The 22,502-nt window shown below is 37.3% G+C and overlaps 2 protein-coding genes across 5 annotated transcripts; one reads left to right on the top strand and one right to left on the bottom strand.

Annotated features, from left to right (window-relative positions):
* The first annotated feature begins 116 nt into the window (after positions 1–116).
* Positions 117–20,019, top strand: LOC130742407 (protein disulfide-isomerase 5-4-like). 4 transcript variants are annotated; one of them, XM_057594510.1, is made up of 15 exons: positions 117–365; positions 1,467–1,557; positions 1,725–1,819; positions 2,900–2,957; positions 3,936–4,120; positions 4,261–4,318; positions 9,939–9,979; positions 10,137–10,211; positions 11,483–11,539; positions 12,124–12,190; positions 12,328–12,471; positions 12,979–13,200; positions 19,268–19,420; positions 19,508–19,585; positions 19,667–20,019. In XM_057594510.1, the coding sequence occupies exons 1-15, from the start codon at positions 325–327 to the stop codon at positions 19,742–19,744; spliced, it is 1,443 nt and encodes a 480-aa protein (XP_057450493.1). In that variant the 5' UTR covers positions 117–324; the 3' UTR covers positions 19,745–20,019. The 4 variants fall into 4 exon arrangements, with proteins under 4 accessions (XP_057450493.1, XP_057450495.1, XP_057450496.1 ...); XM_057594513.1 differs by lacking the exons at positions 117–365; positions 1,467–1,557 and adding an exon at positions 2,609–2,715 and having other exon boundaries at positions 1,735–1,819; positions 3,941–4,120; XM_057594512.1 differs by lacking the exons at positions 117–365; positions 1,467–1,557 and having other exon boundaries at positions 3,941–4,120.
* A 527-nt stretch (positions 20,020–20,546) lies between these two features.
* On the bottom strand, positions 20,547–21,811 carry LOC130742408 (early nodulin-like protein 9). The gene is made up of 2 exons (XM_057594514.1): positions 21,492–21,811; positions 20,547–21,239 (listed from the first exon to the last, which is right to left on the bottom strand). The coding sequence occupies exons 1-2, from the start codon at positions 21,688–21,690 to the stop codon at positions 20,695–20,697; spliced, it is 744 nt and encodes a 247-aa protein (XP_057450497.1). The 5' UTR covers positions 21,691–21,811; the 3' UTR covers positions 20,547–20,694.
* Positions 21,812–22,502: the final 691 nt, after the last annotated feature.

The raw sequence follows: 22,502 nt of genomic DNA, 5'->3' as shown, positions 1-22,502 counted from the left end.
ACTTATTCATTTCCATCCTTTTTTTGAAGGGCATTTCATTTGGCAATTATAATGATCCAATAAATTTTAATATTTGCGTCTTAACACTTAAAAGTGGAGAGAGAGAGAGAGAGAGAGAGAGAGAGAGAGAGAGAGAGAGAGAGAGAGAGAGCGAAGTTATAGTTAATTAATGTTGAACGTATGAACATCTCACGCAAAAGCTAACAGTTCAAGACAATCTTTCCTTCTTCGATCCATTACTTCCTATTGCATTTACATTCCGCTCTCAAATCGATCTCTTCTTCGTCTCTCTCTGTGAAATTCCCCTTTCTAGCTCGCGCAACCATGATTTCTTCAACCAAAATCAAATCCGTCGATTTTTACAGGTCAGTTTCTCCCTCTATTGACTTCCTCTTATCGTTCGAATCACTGCATTTCACGTTTCTCGATCACCTTGTTCCATCACCGACTTGCGTGTTCGCGAGCGAATCTTGAAGTTGTAATGCCGTTAATTTGATCATAAATGTGTTGTTGGTTTCAGATTGCTTCAGATAGCAATCACTGTCCCTGTTATTTGCTGTTTTTGATAGAATATGAAATATTCTTCCTGTAATTATGCCTAATTTATTGTAATTATATTTATTCCTAGGTTGACTTTACCTGTATATATACTCTTGCTATTGATCAATGAAAGACACAAAAGATTATTTCCATATTCTTGCAGTCTTACAGTTTTTCTTGGTAGCATTAGCATTTGTGTGTCTTTGCTGTGACTGTAATTTAATTTGCTTTGATTCTGTAATGCATTTAGCTTATTGTTAAGCCTTGTCTTGGTCCTTGGATGATTCCGCCTAATGCACGGCATCAGAGAACAACTTATTCTGTGCCTACATTTACATGCAAAGAGTGAAGGCAAATGTATTTGTAAATAAAGGATTCAATTCTGAATTTTGATATATACTGCTGACACTGTAAAATGATTGTTAACACTATCACTATCAGTGAACCATATGGTACCGGCTACTGGAAACACGTTTAAAAACTTTTCTCTGGAAGTGGGAGGCTTGATTTAATATTCTCGTTTGGTACTTCTTTGTTTGTTGAAAGTGTCAGAAATTTTATACTGAAAGTGAAAGCTATCAAATTTAAAATTGAAAAATGAAATGGAGATATAACATACAGTATTTGTTCACAAGCAATTTAACTTTTAATAATTAGTGAGTGCCCCGTGTCTTGAACTTTGTCTATTTTTAAATTCAGCAGGAATCTAGGAAAATGTAGATTAAAAGAGAGAAGATGTTTGAAACTAAAGAGGAGAACATGCTTAGATAAATTTATTGAAGCTTTGAAATTGGAAAAGGAAAAAAGTAACCATATATCATTCAGAATCAGATGTATTTAATACAGAAGGGTGGATTTGAAAATGCATGTATGACATTATCTTTTTGCTCATAGATAAGCGTTTAACTGTTGTCTTCTATCCACAGAAAAATCCCAAGGGATTTAACTGAGGCATCGTTATCAGGAGCAGGGTTATCCATAATAGCAGCTCTGTCCATTATGTTTTTATTTGGAATGGTCAGTAGCTTTTACCACTTCTGTTTTATGTTTATTACACGTTAACCCTTTGACATTTTAGTATATTAGTATGCATGTGTTCTGGATTGGTATATACTCTATATGCCTCATTTTGGTTTTGTCCTTAGTTATCAAATTTAGTTTTGGTGAATGCAAACTTGTTGCAGGAACTTAATGATTATTTATCTGTCAGCGCCTCTACATCTGTGATTGTTGACAACAGCTCTGATGGGGAGTTTTTACGTATAGATTTCAATATCAGGTAAAAGTCTAAATAGGTATTTGCTATCTTTATTCAAATATGATGTTTCCCTAAGGGTTTGCTTGGGAGAGAAGGTTTTGGGGAGAAAGGAAAAGCAGGATAAATATTTAATTTCAAGTACATATTCTAGAGATTATATTATCATGAAACCTAATCTCTTAATCCCTTTTTCATTTTTATAAACCTATAGAACCATCTTATTATGTTTCGTTCACTCAAAAACTCTGCATCTAAATACACTCTATTGTATCTTCATACAATTGTGTAGATCAATCATTGGGGGCTTCATGATTTTCTTCGTTGATCTTGGCACACTGCAAACAACTTGGGCACATAACATTTGTAAACTGTGGCTCTTATTATAAAAAATGCATAGCTCTCTAGAAAGGAAACTTTGTGCTATAAAGCTCCAACCATAGTGTGGTCCATTGAAGGCTTGGACCCATTATGGATCTTCTTTAGGCAGCCGTATCTTGCATTTGCAAGAGAATGATTCCACGACTCAAAATTCTGACATTCTAATCACCTGCCAGCAACTCGAACCATTGTTCCAAAGCTCTCGTTCAGTAATGCTTAACTTTATTTAGAGAGTTTATGAAGGTTACTTCTTTAGGGTTTTAAGTTTTGATTAGTTGTTCATCAAAATCATAGTTAATTCATTCAAGAAAATGGTTAGTAATTTGACTTTATATTTGACAAAAAGTATTTTCTACGATGCAGAGGCTAGAGCTTAACTGATCAGTTTACATGATGTTAATATTATTGTTACCTACTTTATTCCTCTCTTAGCATGTTTCCAAACTGGGAGTGGTGGGATGTTGAAATAACAGAAACCTGATTTTTATTTGATGTGTTGTGATGGATGTGAAATTGGCATAGAATCAAGGATTGTGAAGGTGGGAATTCTTTTTCTCATATCTAATGATTTTTCTGAGTTTCAGTTCCTTGTTCAATTCATGTAGCAACTATATCTTGTATTATTCTGAGTATGTTCAATCAATATCATAATGGCCATGTATAAGATCTCCTTTAGTCTATCAACTGCTTCTTGCTGATGGCTTCAATTTATTTAACTTGTAGTTTTCCTGCTCTCTCATGTGAGTTTGGATCAGTTGATGTGAGCGATGCACTGGGAACAGTAAGTTTCTATTATTCCATTTGTTCCATCTGATCATCTCTAGTAGACAAGCATTTGTGATTCTGGTTTCTTAATTTTTGTGCATTTTGGTTTATAAATAATTATATATATCATATCCTCCCTGCACTAACTGTAACAGGTAAAGTGTCTTTAAGACATGAATAAGAAAATTAATATCTCCATTTATTTATTATTTCCTTCAGGGAATGTAATAAGGTAATAAAATCTTTGTATGTTGGATAAATAATACCTATCAATAAAGATATTTGTTAAAACTGAGTAGCTGTTAGGATTCTTGAAGAAACTAATAAAGAAAAACAGAGAAAGTATAAGATTATGGAAGAAAGTAGAAAGAGAAAGAAGAATTAGAATAAGAACACTGTTTTTATTCGCAAGAAGCCTCTGACTTCTTCAAACCAACGATTATTTATAACAGATTTTACAATGAATGGATACGCCTGTCCCCTTCTTCCAATAGAATGATTATTTATATGCATCTATCCCCACTTATTCACTATCATTTAATATTTTATTTATTCTCCTAGCACAAACCAACCACTCTTTTAATTTTGGTTCCTAACAGTGGCAAAGTAAAGGCTTAACATTAGGATACTTTTTACAATTTTTGTGAATTCAGACCTCAAGCAACCTGTAATTTATCACTACAAAATGTTGTTCATTGGCTCTTCTATGAATTCATGTGTTGTTTTATAAATCTACCTTTAGCCTTAAGAATACTTTTTCATTAATAGACCTAAAAAATTGTATGTGCCTCATCCTTGCCATAATTTGCCCGTGAGTTAGTTAATCATTTATGATCTATTCTTTTATTCAAAGTGGAAAAATATTTACTTTTCTTATGCATTTTATGATTTTCGATGCTATGAAATCTATGATATAATACCCTTCTTATCTCTGGTTCCTTGATCTTTGTAATATTTCATCCCATTGCCTTAATTTGAGACCAATTGTTTGCAGAACAGGCTGAACATAACAAAAACAGTTCGCAAATTTTCTATTGATTCAAATTTAAAACCCACTGGGGCTGAATTCCATTCAGAATATCTTGCTAATGTCATTAAGCATGATGATAAACTAGATGATGAATCCCCTGAAGGTGCTTTCGTATTCACAGCAAACAATTTTGACAAATATGCACATCAGTAAGTGGGTCAATATGTTAGTCATTCATTGGATTTTTATGGGTTTCAGCTATGCGAGAGTAGAATAGTTTTTTTCCCTCCTCTCTCAGGTTTCTAGTAGCTATGCTTCATTTACACCATTTTGATTAATCTTCTGGCAGATTTCTGATTACAGTTGTAAATTTCTATGCTCCTTGGTGTTACTGGAGTCAACGCTTGGTAATTATTTTATCTTCATTCTTGCTTCCTACAAACTTCAACAAAGAAGATGGTTTTTTATGTCTTTTTTGTTGTTTAAATACATTTACTTTTCTGTAACTATAATCAACATTTTCTTAGTCCTTAAAAGACAAACTTCCTCTTAGGTACAGACCAATTTAGTAGGGGTTAAAGGCTTTTTTTATGAAAGATAGTCAGGGTTAAAGGCTGATTGGAGTGCTTAATGCAATGCAATCTTGCCAACAAATATGCTTTAGCAGTGACCAATGCTATGTCGTGATGCAGAGGCTTAAATGATATGGCATTGAAAGGGTGTAAATGCCACATAGTACATATCATCTGCCCATATAAGATGATTGGTTATTTACTTAGTCATGATGAAAGAAATTTGTGGAAGTTTGATAGGATTAGGGGAAAGCCTATTGTAACAAAGGTATATCAGAGAAGGCAGAATAAGTAAGTCTAGGGACTAAAGTGGAATAATAAAGTCTCTAAGGACTAGTTATATTTTCAGGAAGTCTTAGCTATAAATAGCTAAGCTGTTATGTTAGGAGTTAGTTTTTGGTTAGTTGGGAATCTGTAACTGAATACTGGTATTCAGCTAGACTGTGAGAGGAACTGGTTTCTCTCTCCCTCTGTATCGTTCTCTTTCTTCCATTCTATGCAATTCATCTCAGTTTTCATGGAGATTCTCTCCATTGTTCTGTGATTTTCTTCCTAATTCAGTAGTTTAAGATTACCAGTTCTAACACTGGTATCAGATCACCGATCTTGGTGCCCTGATTTGCTTCCGCTGAAGAATTTGGGAAACTCAGAAGCTTATAGCGATGGTGGTGACGCGCGCGAATTCACACGGAGGAGACGACAATGTTCTAGAGAAAGAAGAGCTTCGAGTGCGCATGGAGCTCAACGAAGCCAGAACGAAGCGTGTAGAAGATGCGATCGTGGAAAACGAAACCAGAGCGAAGAGAATCGAGGATTCCTTGTACGCTGTGCTTTCGAAATTGGGAATCACAACCATTGACGACACCGTAACACGCGAAATCAGATCGGAAAGCGGTGTAGAATTGAATCCTGAACGCGACAAAGGAGGTAGCAGGTGGAGGAAGCTGGAGATTCTGATTTTCGGGGGAGAAGATGCGTATGGCTGGATTCTCAAATTGGAACGCTATTTTGAACTCAGAGGTGTCGCTGATGATGAACGCATGCAGGCTACGCTTTTGGCTTTGGAAGGGAAAGCATTGAGTTGGTTCCAGTGGTGGGAACGATGCAATCCAACTCCTACTTGGGAAGGTTTCAAACTCGCTGTGATTCGAAGGTTTCAACCAGTGATGGTGCAGAATCCTTTTGAGCTGTTGCTTTCTTTGAAACAGAGCAATACAGTGGAGGCTTACGTGGAGGAGTTCGAAAGATACGTGGGAGCTCTGAAGGAGATTGATCAGGATTTTGCAAAAGGAATTTTCTTGAACGGTTTGAAAGAAGAAATCAGAGTGGAGGTAAAGCTTTATGATTTACCTACTTTAACTACTGTAATCCAAAAATCCTTGATGATAGAACAAAAGAATCTGGTTTTGCAAAAATCTAATCCTGGAAGTAATGCTAGAGGAAATAGCTTTTACAGGAATAATTCATTCAATAAAGTAGTCACATTTGATGCCAACGTTGTAGGGGATAAGAAAGTGGAATCTACACCAAGCAGTAGCATAAGCTCTACTTTGAGTACTGGACCCTCACTAAGAAGTGGGGATTATAGGCAGTTGACAAATGCAGAGATGAAGGAAAAAAGAGAGAAGAGGTTATGTTTTCGATGTGATGAACCTTTTAGTAGGGATCATAAGTGCAAAAATAAACAACTAAGAATGATTATCATGGAGGAAGAGGATGAAGAGGAGATTATGGAGATGGAAGCAGAAGAAGGGAAGTGTTTGAGTTCCTTGCAACTGTCTTTGCATTCCATGGCTGGATTTACTTCAGCAAAATCTTGGAAGGTGAAGGAGGTTTTAAATGGACAGGAAGTAATCATCCTAATTGACTGTGGTGCTTCACACAATTTTGTTTCTCAGGAGATAGTGGCACAGCTGAAATTGCCTATTACTCCAACAGCCACTTACACTGTGGAAGTTGGGGATGGATTCAAGATCTCTTGACAAGGGAGATGTGATGGGCAGTTGATTGATATCCAAGGTGTGTTAGTCCAACAAAAGTACTACTTATTTGGACTGAAAGGTATAGATTTTGTGTTGGGATTAGATTGGTTAGCTGGACTAAGGGAGGTAAAGGCTGACTTTGGTAAGCTTCAGCTCACAATTAAGCAGGGAGCAGATTGGAAGATGATTACTGGGGTCCCTGCACTGACCAGAAGCCAAGTCAGTATGAGAACCTTCATGAATCTCCTCAGGAAAGAAGGAGAAGGCTGGTTATTACACCTGACCAGTGAGGGCATAGCTGCAGCCACTGACCCCTCTATTCCCACTGAGCTAGCTGAAGTCCAGGGTGAGTTTGATGCAGTTTTCCAGGATATTCAGGGGCTGCCACCAACCAGGAAGCATGACCATGCTATTCACTTGAAAACTGGAGCTGATATTCCCAATCTCAGGCCTTATAAGATTCCTCATCTTCAGAAGACTGAGGTGGAGAAAATGGTACAGGAAATGTTGAATTCAGGTATCATTAGGCCCAGTATTAGTCCTTTTGCTAGTCCAATTATCTTGGTAAATAAAAAAGATGGGGGATGGAGGTTTTGTGTGGACTATAGAGCTTTAAATAAAGTCACTACTCCAAACAAATTCCCTATTCCAGTTATTGAGGAATTGTTAGATGAAATTGGAGGGGCAACTGTTTTTTCCAAGTTGGACTTGAAGTCTGGCTGCCATCAAATAAAAATGAGAGATGAAGATGTTGCAAAGACTGCTTTTAGGACTCATGAAGGCCATTATGAGTTTTTAGTAATGCCTTTTGGCCTTATTAATGCTCCTTCGACATTTCAGGCTTTGATGAATGATGTTTTGAAGCCATTTCTGAGAAAATTTGTCCTGGTCTTCTTCGATGATATCCTGGTATACAGCAAGAGTATGGAGGCACACACTACTCATTTGCAGCAGGTCCTAGCAGTACTTCATGAGAACTCACTCAAGGCCAACAAGAAGAAATGCTCTTTTGGCCAAAGAAGCTTGGAATATTTGGGGCATATAATTTATGGGCAAGGGGTTGCAGCTGATGAAAAGAAAGTGGAAGCAATGCAAAATTGGCCAGTTCCAACAGAGATCAAGGGACTAAGGGGATTTTTGGGTCTGACTGGTTATTACAGAAGGTTTGTAAGAGATTATGGAAAGTTAGCTAAGCCATTCACTGACTTAACCAAAAAAGATGCATTTATTTGGACTGCAGAAGCTACTGTTTCTTTCCAGGCTTTGAAAAATGCTATGATCAACCTACCATTACTTGCAGTCCCAGATTTTGCCAAGGTTTTTGTCATTGAAACTGATGCTTCCAGCAAGGGTTTGGGGGCAGTGCTTATGCAATAGGGGAGACCTTTGGCTTATTGGAGTAAGGGCCTTTCTTTGAGATCTCAACAAATATCTGTCTATGAGAGAGAGTTAATGACTGTGGTACAGGCTGTGCAAAGGTGGAAGCATTACTTCATAGGGAGACATTTCATCATAAAAACTGATCAAAGAAGCTTGAAATTCTTGACGGACCAGAGGTTATTCAGTGATGAGCAATTTAAGTGGGCAGTGAAGCTAATTGGCCCGAACTTTGAGATACAATTTAAGCCAGGGGTTGAGAATAGGGTTGCTGATGCTCTATCTAGGAGGGATATGTATTCTGCCATCTCCCTAGTGCATTCTGAAGAAGCAGAGGACTTGGCACAAGAGGCTGATCAGGATCCTACTTTGCAGAAAATCAAACAAGACTTGTTATTGAACCCTTCTTCTCATTCAGGGTATGAGCTGAAGCAAGGGGTTCTGAGGTATAAGGGTAGGTTAGTGTTATCCCCTCAATCCAATAGGATACCTGTGATTTTGGCAGAGTGTCATTCAACTGTAGCAAGGGGACATTCTGGAATTTTCAGGACTTATAAGAGGGTGGCCAGTTTCCTCCATTGGCCAGGCATGAGGAGTGATATCCAGAAGTATGTTTCTGAATGTGAAGTTTGTCAAAGAAGTAAATACCAAGCTCTTTCTCCAGCTGGGTTACTTCAACCACTTCCTATTCCTGATCAAGTGTGGCAAGATATTTCCATGGACTTTGTTGGGGGATTGCCACGGGTGAGAGGAAAAGATACAGTCTTTGTGATAGTGGATAGATTAACAAAATATGCACACTTCCTTCCCCTAGGCCATCCATATTCTGCTAAGGATGTGGCATTGTTGTTCACTAGAGAGGTAGTAAGGCTGCATGGATTCCCTGCCACCATCATCTCTGATCGGGATCCAATTTTCCTCAGTAATTTCTGGAAGGAACTATTTAGGCTGGCAGGTACCTTGCTCAAAATGAGCACTTCTTACCATCCTCAGACTGATGGCCAGACTGAGGTATTCAATAGGTGCTTAGAGACCTAGTTGAGGTGCTTTGTTGGGCCAAATCCTAGGAAATGGTTAGATGAACTGTCTTGGGCTGAATATTGGTACATTACCAATTTCCACATTTCTGCAGGGATGACACCATTCCGAGCTTTATATGGAAGGGATCCTCCTAATTTGGTGAGAGGGCGTGTGGAATCAACTAAGCTTGAGGACTTGTCTCAGCTACTTCAGCAGAGGGATGAATTGCTTCTTCAGCTCCAACAGAATTTGCTCAAGGCTCAATCATCTATGAAGCATCAAGCTGATAAGCATCGAAGGGATGTAGAGTATGATGTGGGGGATTGGGTTTATCTCAAACTTCATCCATATAAGATGAAGTCTTTGGCTGTTAGACCTTGTGCCAAGCTTTCAGCTAGGTTTTATGGTCCCTATCAGATTTTAGCTAAGGTGGGGGAAGTGGCCTATAAATTGGATTTGCCTTCTACTGCACAGATTTACCCTGTTTTCCATGTTTCCTTGTTGAAGAAGGCAGTGTCACAGGGTCATACATCTCAACCTTTACCTCCCATGTTAAAGGAAGATTATCAGTTGGAGGTGGAACCTGCTGATTTGCTCAACTGGAGACAGAACTCTTTAGGCCAGCTGGAGGTGTTAATTGCTTGGAAGGATTTACCTGACTGTGAGAACTCCTGAGAGTTGGCAGCCACTGTTTTGTCCAAATTTCCTGATTTTCCCCTTGAGGACAAGGTCATACTTTTAGGGGGGGGGTATTGATAGGATTAGGGGAAGGCCTATTGTAACAAAGGTATATCAGAGAAGGCAGAATAAGTAAGTCTAGGGACTAAAGTGGAATAATAAAGTCTCTAAGGACTAGTTATATTTTCAGGAAGTCTTAGCTATAAATAGCTAAGTTGTTATGTTAGGAGTTAGTTTTGGTTAGTTGGGAATCTGTAACTGAATACTGGTATTCAGTTAGATTGTGAGAGGAACTGGTTTCTCTCTCCCTCTGTATCGTTCTCTTTCTTCCATTCTTTCTTCTGTTTAACGGTTGAAGGTTTTTAGATGACTTTTTTTTTTGTCTCTTTCCTATCCAGAAACCATCATGGGAAAAGGCAGCTAAAATAATAAAAGAGAGGTACTTAATTTTTATACTTTGTTTTTTATCCCTTCATAGAAATTATACTTCAGAAAGTCTACTCTCTTATCTCTTTCATGAGTTTTGTAATCATCTTAGTAGTTAGTATCACTTTCCTAATTCAGTGCCCTATATGTACAATTGCATTTTTATTTAGATATGATCCAGAAATGGATGGTCGAATTCTTTTGGGGAAGGTGGACTGCACTCAAGAAGGAGTCTTGTGCAGGAGGTACTTTTTATTTTTATTTTTTAAATGATTCGGTTTCTTACTTGCAGTTGATTTAATTACTTCCTTTCCTTAGTCTTTCCATCTTCTTACTTCAGTCATATATACCATATTTTTTATTGGATAAACGTACTTGAAATAAGATAATTATTAAGGCAATGGTTGAAAGTTAAAATTTGTTTTGGTGGAAAATGAAAAGAAAGAAAAGCAGGGCTAGCTTCCTTGTCACCCAGTGTAGTTTTCCTCGGAGTTGCACTCTTGTGGATGAAGTGCCACAAATATCATACACTTATAAGACCTGCAATATTGTGTGTGACTGAATGCTAGTTGGTAAAGAATCAACAAAAGAATGAGTTCGATATTGAAAATATGAGAATGTTACCATAAATGAGTAGACACATAAGAGAAGATTAGAAACAAATGTATCAGAGAGAAAGTTGAGGTAGCACTTATTGTGGAAAAGATGAAAAAATCTCACCTTGGTGTTTGGGCATGTCTGGAGAAGGCCTAATACGGGTAGTCCAATAGTTAAAGGTAGAGGCAAACTAAGAAAATTATGGACCAAACATTAAGAAGGATTTAGATTTGAATGATTGATCGTTTGAATTGATTCACAATTGGACATCTTGATATCATTTGATCCATATAGAGTAAACCCCATTAATTGTAAAACTTTTATTGAAATTTAGTTTTTATTCTCATTTTATTTTTTCACTCCTATATTTCTCTGTTTCCCTAGCAAGGTAATGTGACTTTCATCTTAATGTTTGTTGTCCCTTCAAAATGATTCCCTTCACCTTCGCCCCCTTCAAAAGAAGTCTTGGTCTTTGTAAATCTTCTCCTACATACCAAGTATTTCACAAGAAATGCATCAATTGATACAGCTTAAACTACATCTTTGAATTTTAACAGAAATTGAACATATTAGATATGTATGATGTTGTCTCCTTGATATGTATTTGTTTGAGCGTACTATGTGATCCATTGAGTCATTTTATACAGGAATCACATCCAAGACGTTTTAATTATTTCAAGATTATGCATTGTCACAAACAGATTTTATGATATAGGTTTATAGATATATCCTTAGCTTACTGTGAAGATGGAGATGAGCTTTAAACATAAGTTGAACATGATCGGAAGTACATGTTCATCATTGTAATTTGATATTTCCTTTTATCATTTTTTTTCTCAAAATTTTGCTACTTTTCTCACCATTTTTCATCCGTGCTTCTCCTTTCTCTATTAATCTGTATCTTGTTGTCAATATCCAGGCATCACATACAAGGGTATCCATCAATCCGCATCTTTCGTAAAGGTACTGATGTCAGGTAATAATAGAGGATCTTTTTTTTTTCTACATGGGAAATAATCACTACGGAGGGTATTGTACATGCTCATCTAAGTATCCTTTTTGGGGTATAATGTGCTTGCTTATTTTTACTTAATTATATTACATTTTCCCATGAGAATGATGTATGATATTTCCTGTTAAAAAAATTGTGGAAAATGTCCTCAAAATTGTATGTAGAATGAGAGTAGTGATAAATTGAGAAGTGGGAGAATGTAAGGATGCAAGTATTAATTAGGGTAGGTAATCAGCTTGGTATTGATAAAAAGATTGTATGGGATGTGAGTCCTAGCCTCTGTGGTAGTTATGAAAGGTAGTTTTGGGCTATTACCCGTACTTTTCCTCCATGAACTTCCCAATGAATCAGTTTTTGTATAGGCAAAGTCAATTCTATTTCAATATGCGGTTCCCCTTGTATTATCTATCTCAATTCATTTTCAGTAAAATCTACATGTTTACTATCTGTTTTTTTTCTTATGTTTCCTGAATTTTTTGCCTCATTTGTCTAGTATTGGACTTCTCGAGTTTTAGATTTTTTATTATTGTGTCTTTTGAATCTTTCAGAAGTGACCATGGACATCATGAGCATGAGTCCTATTATGGAGATCGTGATGTAGATAGCCTAGTCAAGGTACACATTATGTAGTTTAAAGTAGCATAGTTTTAATCAAGTTTAACTTAAAAGTGTCTACTTAATGCTTTTAAATGTAATTAAACATCACCACCCATTAGAGTGCATCATACCTGATATGAAGTATTCCACTGCAGACAATGGAGACTTTAGTGGCATCTCTCCCTGCTGAATCCCAGAAACTAGCTTTGGAGGACAAATCAAATGTTTCAGACGGCGCAAAAAGACCAGCACCATCAGCAGGGGGGTGTAGAATTGAAGGATATGTGCGTGTCAAGAAGGTGAACTCCCATAGGGACAAAATTGACTTCTACAGTAATGTAGAAAAACTCCTTCGGTGCTTCCTAGTTTTCAGAAGTGAGGGTGAACTAAGGCCTAGTTTGGATTAGCTTTTGGAACCTTTTTGATTGATACAAATATTTGATTCCTAATTGGGAAAAGAAAAAACCGGTTAGGTGTTAATTGAGAAGTTAGATGAAGAAGCTTCTAAAAACATTAAGTAAAGTTGATTTTATCTTTGCGACAAGCTATTATCTAAAAGACTTAGTTATTACAATTTCATGTGCTTGTTGAGAGTTTTATCCAAAATGATCTATAAGGTTATACGCATTGCTTTGGAAATAATTGAGAACTTTTACTCTTAGCTTGTTTATAAATTGTCTTTTCCTTTTAAAAGATGTTTCAGTTGTTAATATTAAAGTAACAGAAATAAATGACATGAGGGATATGGTGTGCTATTTCTTTTCTAAATTTTAAACATTATGCATGAGCTGTTTTGCGATGTGCAGGTTCCAGGAAACTTGATCATCTCAGCTAGATCCGATGCCCATTCCTTTGACGCTTCTCAAATGAACATGTCACATGTCATAAACCATTTATCTTTTGGAAGGAAGGTGTCACCTAGGGTCATGAGTGATGTGAAGCGCTTGATACCTTATGTTGGTAACAGCCATGACAGGCTGAATGGTCAGTCATTCATCAATACACATGATTTAGGAGCAAATGTTACTGTAAGTTAATACTGTACATAAAACTTAGAATTTAGTAACTTCAGTTGGCATTTTAATTGTTATGGTCAGCAGAAGCATTTTTTATTGTTAACGCTCAGGTTGTACTGATCTGCATCTGTAAGAGTAAAATGCAAATATAGCTTCAATGTATAGGGCCTAATTCTATTTATTTTTGAGGCTATAATACCTTATAGTCCTCTAAATCCTACTTGGTGTAAAATTTATGCCATATACCGTTCCATTCCATCACCTACAGAGGGTAAGGTTGGGCCTTGTCGCCTCCTCCTCCACTCTTAATTCTTCTGGAAAATAATTTTGATATGTTACAAAGTTCTCATGTGTGGTTGGAGGAAAGAGTGGAGGGGAGAGATTTTAATCAAGTTCTCTCATTTGATTAAAAAATTCAAGATAAGTGAAGGGATTTTAATCATTTTCCCTTGATGATCCGTTCAAAAATTAAGGGGAGGGGGGGGGGGGATTTAATCTTCTACACTCATTTGGTTTAAAATTTTGGAAGGGGAGGGGAAGAAAGTAGAGAGCCAATCTCTCCTCCCCTACTTTTGTCTCCCCTTCACTCTAATAAAATCCTTCCCCTCCTTTAAACTAAACACTGCATGCATGACTTATATATTATTAACCATGACAGCAATCAAAAGCTTTGCTCCTTCTGCATGTTGAAGTTACATCACTGAACAACTTGTTCAGACCTCAATATCCTCAACTGTTAATTTCACTTTTTAAAATATGTGAATTTGTTGGACCTAAATATGTTTCGGTTGTTATGTTTTATGCACCCCTAATTAGGCGTTAATTAGTCCCCTCTGAGATAACAGAACTTCAACTTCTCACTAATACAATCTCTTTTATCATTGGATGAGTTTGATCATGGTTATTGTCAACAGACTGTGAAATAGAGCATTTAATGCTCTTAATTAGCAGTTATATTTTTGTTTGTATATAATTATGTTGTTTCCTGTTTGTACTTAGTTTATTTTAGGTAGTTTCTTATTTTCATTCATTCTCCCTAATTCTCTCTTTAGTCAAGGATTTCCTTCTTTGACTTTGATCAATCACATTATGTAATTCCCTCTATAAGAAGAGGAATCCCTGTACAGTTTTTCATATCAATAATATTACCAAATATTTCAACTTGGCATCAGAGCAAAGATCTCTGCGCATCTGATTTGCATCCATGGCTGACAGTTCCTCAGCCAGCGATGATCAGAATACAGAGGAGATTGTGGTTCCCAAAGTCTCGCAGCCTCCAAGGCAGGAGCAGCGAGTCCTGTTCGGCGAATCTCATTCTGTGCCTCCAAGGCAGGAGCAGCGAGTCCTGTTCGGTGAATCTCATTCTGTCCAAATCACCACTTTTTGACTCAATGGGTCGAACTATTTCCGGTGGTCCCAATCTGTCCAGTTGTATATTCATGGCAGAGGAAAACTTGGGTATCTCACTGGTGAGAAACCCATGCCAGATATTGCTGATCCACAATATGCTGTTTGGGACGCTGAAAACTCCATGGTGATGACATGGCTGGTAAACTCCATGGAGGAGGACATTAGCAGCAATTACATGTGTTATTCCACAGCCAAAGAGCTATGGGATAGTGTCACGGAAATGTATTCAGATCTTGAGAACAAATCTCAGATCTATGAACTCACCTTGAAAGTCAGAGAAATTCGGCAGGGAGGTAATAACGTGACAAAATACTTCCACTCTTTGAAGCGAGTTTGGCAGGATCTAGATCTCTTCAACACTTACAAGTGGAACTCTGCAGAGGATGCCAAACACCATCGACAAACCGTGGAAGAAGGTAGAATATTTCAGTTTCTTGCTGGTCTGAATGAAGAGCTAGATGAAGTTCGTGGCAGAATCATTGGGAGAGCAACCTTACCTTCATTGGGTGAGGTCTTTGCTGAAGTTAGAAGAGAGGAAACTCGCAGAAGTGTGATGATGGGAAAGACCAAAACGGATGCACCTCCTTCTGAGACCAATGCTCTTGCTGTAGAAACTGCTGCCCTTAAGACTTCTACTAACCAGAAGAACTTCTCAAACCGCTGGTGTGATCACTGCAACAGACCCGGTCATACTCGGGAAAGTTGCTGGAAAATTATTGGGTGGCCAGCACATCTAAAGGGTGGCAAGTCAGGTCCTAAAAATCAAAAATCTTTCCCTACAGCTCATGAGGCAGAAAAGACTTCCTTGAAAAAGGAACAAGTTGAGGAACTCATAAGGTTGTTAAATTCTAATTTTTTATCTGGTACTCCTAGTGGTTCTGTGGCACAAACAGGTAATTTTTCTACCCCTAGCTCCCTTAATTGCACCTCAAATATTCATGCACCATGGATCATTGATTCAGGTGCTTCAGATCATATGACTAGCCTTTCTCCTTTATTTAAAACCTATTCTCCTTGTTCTGGAAATGGAAAAATTAGAATTGCAGATGGTTCTTTTTCCGCAATTGCAGGGAAGGGGAAGATTACCTTATCCAATAACATTGACTTAGGAAAAGTTTTACATGTGCCCAAACTATCTTGCAACCTTCTTTCTATTAGCAAAATCTGCAAAGATTCCAATTGCAGTGTGACATTCTTTGACACTCATTGTGTTTTTCAGGACCGGATTTCGGGGAAGATGATTGGCAGTGCTAAGATGAAGGATGGACTTTACTACTTTGAGGATACTTTCAGAAATAAAGCAGCTCAGGGTCTTTGTGGTATGAGTTGCACCTCTGTTAGGGACCAAATAATGCTCTGGCATAACAGACTAGGGCACCCGAATTTTCAATATCTTAGGCATTTGTTTCCAGATTTATTCAAAAATGTTAATTGTTCTTCTCTTGAATGTGAAAGTTGTGTTCTTGCAAAAAATCAAAGAGCTCCTTATTATTCTCAACCTTATCATGCATCTAGACCTTTTTACTTAATCCATAGTGATGTTTGGGGGCCTTCAAAAATTACAACTCAATTTGGAAAAAGGTGGTTTGTAACCTTCATAGATGATCACACCCGGTTGTGTTGGGTCTACCTTATGCATGAAAAATCTGAAGTTCCTAATATATTTAAAAGTTTTTCACAAATGGTAGAAACTCAATTTGATACAAAGATCTCCATTTTGAGGAGTGATAATGGAACTGAGTACTTCAATCAAAATCTCAATGAGTTTCTGAAAAATAAAGGCATTCAGCATCAATCGACATGTCCAAATACTCCTCAACAAAATGGCACCGCTGAAAGAAAAAATAAACATCTCCTTGAAGTAGCTCGTGCCATTATGTTTGAGAGTAATGTTCCAAAGTATTTGTGGGGAGATGCTGTCCTAACAGCAGCCTATCTTATAAATAGAATGCCCACTCGTGTGTTGAATTATCGCACACCTTTGGAAAATTTCAAAACCATTTTTCCAGCATGTCGATTACATACTGATATGCCTTTAAAGGTGTTTGGTTGTACAGTTTTTATGCATAAACCTTCCACATCTCGGTCCAAACTAGACCCAAGGGCAGAAAAATGCATTTTTGTTGGTTATTCTCCAAACCAAAAAGGATATAGAGTCTTTAATCCTATCACAAAGAAGCTTTGTGTTAGCATGGATGTTACCTTTCTTGAACATCAACCTTTTTTTCAAAAAAATTCCCTTCAGGGGGAGAATAATAATGTGAGTGAAGACAATTTTTTGCATGAACCGCTGCCCATTCCTATTGTAGACACAGAGAATACAAATTTTATTGATGAATGCAACAAGGAAGAACATGTGGAAACAAGTTCTGAAATTTCTAAAGAAAATCTTATGCCAGACTTAGGTGGAGCCCAAACAGAGAAAGAAATACCACAGTCAAAAAAGGAGTTCCATGTTTATACTCGGAAGTATCCTAAAAGGACCAAAGACCAATCCATCATCTCTGCACCAAGCCAACCAGAAATCCCGGAAGAAGGCCAAGTAAGAATACCACAAGAAATTCGAGGTAACACTGACATTTTCACTTCTACTATTGAATTACCCATAGCTATTAGAAAAGGAACCAGAACCTGCACCCAAAAATCAGAAAAATCTAGCACAAACCATCCCATTTCCCAATATGTTTCCTACCAAAATCTTTCACCGAATCACAAAGCTTTTACCTCTAAAATAACAGATCTGTTTGTGCCTAGAAACATTGAGGAAGCACTAGATGATCCCAATTGGAATTTAGCAGTCTTAGAAGAGTTGAGTGCACTGAAAAAGAATGAAACTTGGGAAATAACAGACCTGCCACGTGACAAAAAACAGGTGGGTTGTAAGTGGGTATTTACCATTAAGTGCAAGGCCGATGGAAGTGTAGAGAGGTACAAGGCGAGATTGGTGGCAAAAGGGTTCACTCAAACTTATGGAGTAGACTATCAAGAGACGTTTGCTCCAGTTGCTAAACTTAACTCTGTTCGGATTCTTATATCCCTTGCTGCAAGTTACAACTGGCCTTTACATCAATTGGATGTAAAGAATGCTTTCCTGAATGGGGAGTTAGAGGAAGAAGTGTTTATGAGTCTTCCCCCCGGATTTGAAGAAGAACTTGGAAGAAATAAGGTGTGTAGACTAAAGAAGTCATTATATGGGCTGAAGCAATCTCCAAGAGCATGGTTTGAGAGGTTTGGAACAGTGGTAAAAGGGCTTGGATATATCCAAAGCCAAGCTGATCACACATTGTTCTATAAACATTCAGCAGATAATAAGGTTGCTATCTTGATTGTATATGTTGATGATATTATTCTGACAGGTGATGATAGCTTGGAACTCAAAAATCTGAGGGAGAAACTTGCTAAAGTTTTTGAAATCAAGGAACTTGGCCCATTGAAATACTTCCTTGGAATTGAGTTTGCAAGATCAAAGGAAGGTATCTTTATGAACCAGCGAAAGTATATTCTGGATCTTTTAAAAGAAACAGGATTACTTGGATGCAAAGCTGTAGAAACACCCATGGAGCCCAACTTAAAGCTGCAACCAGCTGAAACAGAAAATATGGTGGACAAAGGAAGGTATCAGCGACTAGTGGGAAGGCTAATATACTTATCTCACACCCGTCCAGACATTGCCTTTGCTGTAAGCATGGTAAGCCAGTTTATGCATGCACCAGGTCATGAACACTTGGAGGCAGTTTTTAGAATCTTAAGATACTTGAAGGGATCACCTGGGAAGGGGCTTCTTTATAAAAACCGTGGGCACCTTCAGGTAGAAGCCTACACTGATGCAGACTGGGCAGGGAGTGTGACAGACCGAAGATCAACATCAGGCTATTGCACCTTTGTTGGAGGAAACTTGGTTAGTTGGAGAAGTAAAAAACAAACCGTTGTAGCAAGGAGTAGTGCAGAAGCTGAATTTAGAGCAGTTGCTCATGGAATTTGTGAGGCATTATGGGTGGAAAAGCTTCTACAGGAATTAAAGGTTTTCAATTCTCCTCCAATAAAGCTTTATTGTGACAACAAGTCTGCAATATCTATTGCACACAACCCGGTCCTACATGATAGGACCAAGCATGTCGAAGTTGATAAACACTTCATCAGAGAGAAGATAGAAAGTGGGCAGATTTGTATTACATATGTTCCCACTGCAGAGCAATCGGCAGACATCCTAACCAAAGGATTACCCAAGAAATCCTTTGACAACATAACTAGCAAGCTGTCTATGGAGGATATCTTTAGGCCAGCTTGAGGGGGAGTGTCAACAGACTGTGAAATAGAGCATTTAATGCTCTTAATTAGCAGTTATATTTTTGTTTGTATATAATTATGTTGTTTCCTGTTTGTACTTAGTTTATTTTAGGTAGTTTCTTATTTTCATTCATTCTCCCTAATTCTCTCTTTAGTCAAGGATTTCCTTCTTTGACTTTGATCAATCACATTATGTAATTCCCTCTATAAGAAGAGGAATCCCTGTACAGTTTTTCATATCAATAATATTACCAAATATTTCAACTGTTATTTATATCTGTGTGGATGCTGATAAGTGATAAATACAGTAAGATGACAATCTTGAGTATTATTGTAGTCAAAATGTAAGACATTAATCTGATATGTGTGACTGTGTCTGCAGATCGAGCATTACCTTCAGGTAGTCAAAACAGAAGTGGTAACTAGAAAGGATTATAAATTAGTTGAGGAGTATGAGTACACTGCGCACAGCAGTGTGGCTCAGAGTTTACACATTCCAGTTGCTAAGTTCCAACTTGAGCTCTCCCCGATGCAGGTCTGCATTTGGACAGAGTGTAGATTTGAAAGAGTTTCTGCTTTCTTTTTTTAATTTCTTGATGATTTACTGTGATTCTGTGAGCAGGTCTTAATAACAGAAAACCAGAAGTCTTTTTCGCATTTTATTACAAATATTTGCGCTATCATTGGGGGTATCTTCACGGTTCGTATATCAGATATCACTGATTCTATACTTGTGTTTTCCACCATTTGTCTTGTTGACTAGTCTCCTCTGTGGTTTCAGGTGGCTGGAATTATGGACTCTATTTTGCACAATACTTTAAGAATGATGAAAAAGGTTGAGCTTGGCAAAAACTTTTGATAGATAGTTGGAAACTTTATCTAGCGTAGAGATCTTGATTTCACTAGATCATCTTTAGTGAGGTCTTTCGGCAGAATTTTTTCTTCCTTTTTGTCCTTGGCAGATTGATATCTATAGATTTAGACATGTAGTTTAGGACTCTACCCCTTTCTTTCACCCAGAAGAATGTTACTGATCTGTAGAAACTCTATAAAGCACAAAAATGTTATTCTTTTAGCAGTTTTACTCGGTAAAATTGATGATTACATGGATTTGCTTGCCCCATAAATGCATCCTGTGTCTGCCTCCGTTTAATTTTCGTACTATCTCCGGTGGTGCCATCAAAGACAAACAAAATATAAAGAAATATTTCTGCAACTATTTATATTAATGTGAATAAAGAAAAAAATATTAACCGCCTCTTAAACACTGTTTAGTGTTTACTCAGCAATAGATTATTTTAGAACCAGTTTGTCCATTACTCAATAACTTATATCATCTTCCATTGTACTGATTTGATTGTAAGTTTTCTCTTGCATTTGATGCCATTAGTTTACCACATGAAGTTCTAGGATTTGATGCCATTAGTTTAACACATGAAGTATACAGATTATTTTTCTCTTGCATTTGATGCAGTTAGTTTTAGACATATTAAAGGTAGAGCACGCCAAATGGAGAGGAAATAAGTGGTGATCAAACTTATAACATCAACATTCCAAGTAAGATTTTTATAACCTTATGAACATGTTAACGTCTGTTCAGCAAAGAACAAAAATGAAGTACCGTAATCGGAAGTGTCTGGCATATTTGTTGACTCTATGACTCATAAAAATAATTTATTTTATTTCAATATCATCTTATATCTGAGTTCTCACAACCAGTTCAATAATACTGAACTTTTAGGAATCCATTATAGGAAAAAACAAAAGAATTTATAGAAAATTATACTCACACACAGATATATACTCCACTTAGAAAGATAAAACCAGAACTGAAGCCATGAATGCTCCCATAGAACCAGCAAAGCTGACCAAGATTGAAGAAGCAGCATTAGGAGGAGGAGGTTCACTAACAGGAGCTGGAGTTGGGTAATTTGTCACCACAGTCGCTGGTGCTGGTGGTGGAGATGTAGCGGCCCCTTGCTGAGAAGGAGGTGGAGTCTCTATAGTCCCAGCTGGTGGTGGAGATGGAAGAACCCCTGGCTGAACAGGTGCTGGTACTGGAGGTGATGATTCTCTTGAGACTGAGGGTGAAGGAGAAGGAGAAGAAGCAGTGCTTGTTTGGTTGGTGTTTGAGTTTTTGTTAGTCCTGTCAGCCAGCACAATCACCACAATCTTCTCATTTTTGAGACAATTATCTTTGTTTCCACTTATGAAGTAGTGAGGCCCTGATTGGCTTAGTTTGATGACTGTATGACCGTCAGAGAATTTATCAGAATTTGTACCAGAGTTGCAGCTAGCAAAGTCTTGGCTATTTACTTGAATCACTGAGTCCTGGCCGGAAGGGTAATTGAACACTGCAATTGGCATATATGGCAATTGAAATACTTAGTGCACGTTTTCCTTTATAAACTACTAAAGATTTTCTGACTTGTTGTTCCACTATCCACTGAGGTTTAACCTTTGTTATTTCGATTCATTAATTTTACGAACAAAAAGTGAAAAAAATTTCTAATTGAAAATGTCATTTAATTTGAACATATTTAAAATAGTCCCTTGATCATCTTTTCCCCTGCTTTTGATAAAATCAGATAGAAGAACAAACTCACCAAGGGAATCTCCTATTTGAAATCGGCTCTTTTCTGCCCATTGATTGTAAGGGTTGGTACTTGGGTCACTAGGAACACTCCAACCCTTTTGTCCTCCAACTACAAACTCATAGGCATTGCACTTGTGCACCAACACCAGGAGACAGAAGAAACCCAAGGCATGACCTACTTCATTAGACCTTAAAATGAAGGTAGCCATTGGATTACAGTGGATCAATATGAGGATCAGAAAAGGGGCAACTGGGTATTGCAATCAGAATGCTGAAAATGTTGAAACTAGAGAGTGATTCAATATGCAATAAGCTGGACCATCATCAGGGTATTTGAAGGTGTCAGATGCATTGAAAGTTAAAAACTTTACAAACTGTCGCACGGAAGCTTATGACACTTTTTCTTATTCTCTCCTCTCTTTGGGTAATTACTTTGATTCTGGTGCAAAGCATAAGTTCTATTTCATGATAAAGAGGTTAGCTGAGTCTCTTTGAATCTTTTGGTAATTCATACAGAAACTTGGTGCATAGGTTTATACTTTGCTTATAGACTTTTATTGGTATGTGTGTGAATAAAAATTTAAGGAGAGTATCTAACTATTTCAATGTCAAAATATGCCTCAAGGTTCAAGCTTGGATCTAGATGACATTGTCATAAAAGATCATACCAAGACTCTGCAGTGTTAGAGAAGCTTAATTCAACCTGTCATAAGAATATAAGTATAACATGATGCTTTTTTGTTGTCAGAGACAATGATAATAAATTATGATAGAGGTCTTCTATTCGGCTATTCCCATTTGGTATTCTCTTTCATCTCTTAAAATTAAATTATGTCATGTAAGCGGACATGAATATAACAGTTTTAACCTTACATAAATGGTTTTTAAATGATACGGTGCAATTTAATTGATGGAGTGTGGAAGAAAACACCAAATGGAGACGGAGAATTTGGTTTGTTCTGGATTTGAGGAGATTTGGCTACGATGACATTTCTGGGCAGACGTTATGATGTTTATTCTA

This window comes from Lotus japonicus, chromosome 3 (genome assembly GCF_012489685.1).
Source record: "Lotus japonicus ecotype B-129 chromosome 3, LjGifu_v1.2".
Classification (NCBI taxonomy): domain Eukaryota; kingdom Viridiplantae; phylum Streptophyta; class Magnoliopsida; order Fabales; family Fabaceae; genus Lotus; species Lotus japonicus.
Note: the sequence above shows the minus strand (reverse complement) of the source record. Positions and strands in the feature narration are given on the sequence as shown.